This window comes from Malaclemys terrapin, chromosome 2, assembly GCF_027887155.1.
Source record: "Malaclemys terrapin pileata isolate rMalTer1 chromosome 2, rMalTer1.hap1, whole genome shotgun sequence".
Lineage (NCBI taxonomy): Eukaryota > Metazoa > Chordata > Testudines > Emydidae > Malaclemys > Malaclemys terrapin.
In genome coordinates, this window is record NC_071506.1 from 253,722,625 (window position 1) to 253,728,624 (window position 6,000).

A 6,000-nucleotide genomic window follows, 5' to 3' on the forward strand; every position below is an offset into this window, starting at 1 on the left:
GCCCTAACTCCCTCCCAGCCACGCGAAAAGGGCTGCCCAAGCGCTATCGGCTTCACAGTTTGCCGGGCAGCCTCCAGACCCTGCGCCCCCGGCCGGCGCTTCCCTAGCACAGCTGGAGCCCGGGAGGGGAAACGCCCAGCCGGGGGCGCAGGGTCTGGAGGCTGCCCGGCAAACCCGTGAAGCCGGTAGCGCTCGGGCTTTGGGCAGCCCCTATGCCTCCGGACCCTGCGCCCCCGGCCGGGCACTTTCCCTCCCTGGCTCCAGCTGCTCTGCTCCTCCCCTGACTCTTCGGCTCTGTTTAAGAGCCAAGCTGCCCGAGCCAGCACTACCGGCTTCGGGCAGCCCCCTTGCCTCCAGACCCTGCGCCGCCAGAGCAGAGCAGCTGGAGCCCGGGAAGGGAAGTGCCCGGCCGGCGGCACGGGGGCTGCCCGAAGCCGGTAGCGCTGGCTCGGGCAGCTCGGCTCTTAAACAGAGCCGAAGTCTGAGAGGGGAGGAGCAGAGCAGCCGCGGGAGGGGAAGTGCCTGTCCGGTATTTTTCCCGGACATGTTCGGCTTTTTGGCAATTCCCCCCGGACGGGGGTTTGATTGCCGAAAAGCCGGACATGTCCGGGAAAAACCGGACGTATGGTAACCCTACGTGACTGGTGCCCGGGGCCGGGGCCGCAGCTCCAGCCCCAGGGGGACGCAAATCCGGACAGGGCCGGGTCCCCGCAACGCACTGGCGTCCACAACCCCCCCGGGGGTGCCCCCAGCCCTGCGATGGCTGCCGAGCGGCGCCCAGAGACACCCCGCGCCCCCTTCCCCGACGGCTTGCTGCCTCACGGGGCAGGTTGGTCACGTCGCAGGGGCTGCTAGGAGTTGTAGTTCTTGGCCACTCCCCTCTCCCGGCTCTCCCTGGAGCGTGAGGCCCGGCCGGACTACAGCCCCCAGCATGCCCTGGGCAGGAGCCGAGTGTCGCACCGAGATGATGTCACAGCGGGCGACCCACACACACACATTCGGAGAGCCTAGCCTCCCTATTTCCCCGGATATGTTCGGCTTTTTGGCAATTCCCCCCGGACGGGGATTTGGGGACCAAAAAGCCGGACATGTCTGGGGAAATCCGGACGTATGGTAACCCTAATTTCGCCTCACCCACTCTGTCCCTTCAAAGCACTAGAGCATTAAGGGGTAGTGTGTTGGTTTTGCCATTTGGGGAGGTGGATGGCTGACTCCTTCTCCTGTTTCAGTTAACTCTTTCAGAGCCAGGATGGGGTACACAGGCCATTACAAATACTAAGCTCTTAGACAGCACTTTAAATCATTGGATCTCAAAGTGCTTTATGAAGGAGGTCAGTATCACTATCCCCATTTAAAAAAAAAACAACATTCTTTAACTGACCACAGGGGTTGTTAGGCTCTCCTACTAAAAGGGCTGAACATGCTATGCTCACAGTTTCTACCAGCCTTGGACCAAAGAACCAAACTCAAGTCTTGAACTTCACACCATGGTAGCCTATTGCTCTACAACAGAGCAAAAAGCTGACTACAATCTCTCTCCCAATTAATGTATTTCATTTGTGTTTATTTCTGCTGACCATCTCTGTACAGCTGGGACTGGGAAAGTGTACTGGGCTTGTGTGTTCATCCTAGGAAACGATTCCATAGATTTACAAGAATAGATGTAAAAGCACTTTCTGCTTAGGTAGGGCACTTGTAAATGTTAACAGCTAGCAGCTGTCACCTAAAAATATGGAGAGAGTATGTTCAGATTTTGCCCGGGGGGGGGTTACTGATCCTTAGCATGTGACCTAGCAATCACATTTTGAATGAAAGTTCACCTAATATTCTGCCAAAGCAAACACAACCCTAATGAACTGCTAACCTATATTTTATTTTTCTTAACATGGCTGATGTATGCTTTGCCTTTTTCCCTTAAAAAAGAGTGATCAAAGCCCTTGCATGACTGGTACATTTGTGGCTGAGTGTGACTAGAGCTTAATGGATTGTGGGTTGTTGTTTTTTGCCACACTTTTGTTATGAGAGAAAGTGGAGAAAAGGTATATGTTACTGGCACAAATGCAGAAGAATGTACAGGGGCAGACTGTCCCTAGCCTTAGTTTTGATGCAGGAGGGACAAAATTAGACTTCCACTTTTTGCACCCCATATAGACCATGGAGTGCTACCCCTGAGTGCATCCAAGGGCACATATTGCCCCACAGCCCTTCCACATCTTCTTGCAAAGCTGGCCAACCACACCAAAGGCAGCACAACGCAGCATTCCAAGGGGTGTACTCCCTGGACTCCAAGAGGGATTATGATTTCAGAGTTACAATACATCCCTGGGTACCATGCTCCACCTGTTGAGAGTTGCCGTGGCTAAATGTCACTATCCGTTGGTGACATGTAGCTTCCTCGTTATTTTAACATTAGCCAAAAATATAGTAGCAACGACTCAAGAAGGTAATATAAAATAGAATGTAAAGGAAGAAAGCAAAAAAAAATCCACACTGGCTTTTTAGGCCATAAAATCATGGCAAATTTGAATGGATGAGTCTGCCATGAGCTTTAATGCAACTAATTTAATTAATTTGTAGGATTGACTTTGTGCTTAATTTTCATTCAAACTTCAGCTGGACTTTTCTTTTAGAGTAATGACCTTCTGCCACAGAGAATTGAATTGCAAGCTTCTTCTAGCATTACAGAACGTCTGTAGCACAGTGAAAGTTATATTATATGGGAAAGCCCAGCCTGCAGACAAATATAAAACTTTGCTGAACCACAGATGACTTCTGGGTCAAGTTTCCATTGTGTAAATTTAGTTTGTTCTTCATTTTAACTTCTGGGGATAAACACACACTGTTGATATAAAAAAAATCTTATATTTTCAGGGAAGGGCAGCTGGTTGGAACATCATGGAAGCTCCTTTACAGGCTTTACTAACTGCAACCACTGTGCCATTGTAACCCCATTCATTGTGCTAGACAGTGCTCAAAGGGGCTATATTAATAGTCTAAACAGGTATTTTGCAGTGAGAATGCAGCTTTCAAAGCTTCATGGGCAGCTGTGGGAAAGGAAACCAAAATATCCTTTGTGCTGACCATTTGGCCCAAAGGACACCAACCCACTTTGCAGTTTCCATGCCACATTTTTCTCCTATCAGCACTACACACCCATGGCTCCTCCTGCTCACTATGAAATAAATCATCCTTGTTGCTGACCTCTGTCAATCTCCACTGGAATACTGGCACCTGAAGGGAGATAATGCACTTCAGGTACCAAGCACATCTGTGCACAAGCATTAAAGTGGAGAGTGAGGACCCCACACATGAGGCCATAGTATAAGACTTCATTTGAAGGTCAGCCACTACCTACCCACTGTGATTTCTAGGATGGGGAGTCCTAGTTAGATCATTTGAGTTCTGTGATCTGTTGAAACAAGGAGTTAATTCTGTGACAGTGAGAAATACTGAAATCAGCTTGTGCATTTCCATGCCAATTCAAATGATGTCACTTCGCAACATTAGTTCATAAATGTTCTTACTATAATACCTATCACCACGACTCTGTTTTATTTATTAAAGGATAAGAAACCAAATGATGTCATTGGCTGCCGTTCAGTGCAGCCAACCAGCCAGCCGCAGACATTACAGAATAAACGTGCCTCAATAAAGCCACCACCGCCTCAAAGGCGATCTTCAGCTGCGAGCTCTACACCTCTTCTACCTGCCCAACCCAAACACGGAAGTGCAGTTTTCACATCAGATCCAGTCACTTTTCCACCACCGCCACCTGAAATGGCAGAGGATTTGCCACCACCACCACCTGACTTCTGTGAAGATCCTCCAGATTTTGTGCCCCCTCCGCCACCCACCTGTAGCAGCAGCAGTGAAGACCTGCTACCACCCCCTCCACCTCCACCTCCTCAGGCCTCTGTCTCCAATAAGCCACTACCTGCGACAAAGAAAGTTGTGCCACTTCCTCCAAAAAGGCAAGTGAACACTGAACGGACAGAAGAGCCAAAGTCAATGGGGCTGCCTCCATCTGGAGGTGGAAGTGGACAGCCAGATCTCATGTCTGATCTGATGAAAGCCCTACAGAAGAAAAGGGGCAACACATCTTGAAGTTTATGGGACAGACTGACTTTAAACCACATCTCTCATTGTGGGGGTGTCCTGGAAGGGTTGTGCTGGAACAGGAGTCCCTGGAGGAATTCTGCCTGACCCAGAATTCCCCCTGGGAGGTCCAGAGAAGTGCATGCTGGTGGGGATAGCTCTACCACAACTTGAGATGGGGTAGTATGCACTCCTCTTTACTGAGACAGCATCCCTAGTTGAGGTGAGAGGTTGGGCCCAAACCCCTGTGCCTCACTCTACTATGGATGGCTAGGGTTGGTAGCAACAGTACTAGCCTAGATTAGTGCCTTCACTTGGTGAGTGAAGGAACAGCCTCTGTGGTGGGATTAGAGCTAGTAGAAAAAGGCCAATTATTTTTCAAGGGAAATTTTTTCTATATTGACCATTTTTTGTTTTCAATTTCTGGGTTTTAATCAAAAATATGGAAAATTTCAACAACAATTTTTTTCACCTAAAGTTTTCAGTTTGGTCAAAAACATTTTTCAATTTTATAATTTGGACAAAAGTTTTTTTTTAATTAAAAATTTTCAACCAGCTCTGTCTAGGATGCAATGTGGATAAGGCTTTTGGCAGCCCCTCATTCAAACCCTTGCACACCTGTGCCTTGCCATCAACAATCTGCCACTTTGACAGTTACTGAAATGGTTTAAATTCAAATGTCCCCATACAAAACTAAAATTACTTTGCTCAGTAATCACAGCGGTTGTCTATAAACTTCATTTATCTGTTTAATTTTAGACTAAATCCTTTTAAGATAAATGTCATTTTTTTCCGTTGGTTAACAATTTTTGTCTTAAACTATATCTAAAAATATTCATCTCATAAAGACTTTCAAGTTATCTTGTACTTGTATATGAATTTGTCTCCTATACGTGTTCTCATTTGTGCTTCATCGTAATTCTCTCTTGGTCATTTAAGGTGCATTCATTATTAGTTCCCAAATAAAAATCTCTTCTATTTTATGTCTGCACAAACAGTGTCAAAGTTAATGAACATGGATCTTCACTAGCATCTGGTATCTCATTCAACTTAAAATATTTTAAGACATCATCTTTGGTATCTTATGAGCTCTTCCTGTTTTCTTCTTCCCCCTCTTCTGAAGCTTATCTTGTAAGACTCTATAATTAATATGCTTTTGCATTTTCAGTGTTTGAAAAACAGGAAAACAAATTGGAGCCCATAGAATCAATAACTGGAATTACACTAGGAAAGAGTTCAGTGCATCAAAGATCTGAATTAATGAGGGCTACAATGACATGAATATATAACTACTGACCTCCTGCCCATAGAGAAAGTGGTATTTGGCTACCTCCACCTCATGGTCCCAGACTCGCTGCGATCACACGGAGTGCTCTCCAGGTTTTGTGCTTAGGTGGTTGGCCAAGAAGTCTACCAATCCCACAAGGAGTCTGCAAGATAGCCTGCTGTATTAACTTTACTGCAGAAACACCTTCTAAAGGGGGATTCCCCAGCCTCTGTCTGCCTCTGAAGTACCTGACAGTAGAGTGTCATTTTATGGAGAGTAATTACGGAGGGATGGAGAATTAGCTGTGTGCACTCCTTTGGCATAAAAACCTCTCTCAAAAAACACCACACCTGTCTGATCTGATTTTTATATCAAATGTTCTTTATTCTTTTAAAAACTATTCAACTGTTATCAAAATGAAGCATACTACAGAATATCACTGAAGTAGTTAATATTTCACAGTAAGTTGGTGCTTCTCTGAACACATGAAGAAGTAAGACAGACTATTACACAGCTTTTCTGGTGTCCACTGTTCTCAGAGCAGTGCTCAGACTACTGCCCCATTTCCTCATCTCCTCGCTCAATCTATTATAGCACAAGGAATTTTTACATGCAACACACTTTACATTTGTAATTGT

The 6,000-nt window shown here is 46.3% G+C and overlaps 1 protein-coding gene across 1 annotated transcript in view; it reads left to right on the forward strand.

Moving 5' to 3' along the window:
* APBB1IP (amyloid beta precursor protein binding family B member 1 interacting protein) overlaps positions 1 to 5,078 on the forward strand; it is a 107,116-nt gene extending 102,038 nt beyond the window's left edge. The window contains exon 14 of the mRNA XM_054017026.1: positions 3,565 to 5,078. Within this exon, the coding sequence (XP_053873001.1) occupies positions 3,565 to 4,104 (540 nt within the window). The 3' untranslated portion in view covers positions 4,105 to 5,078. The remainder of the gene's footprint in view (positions 1 to 3,564) is intronic.
* Positions 5,079 to 6,000: the final 922 nt, after the last annotated feature.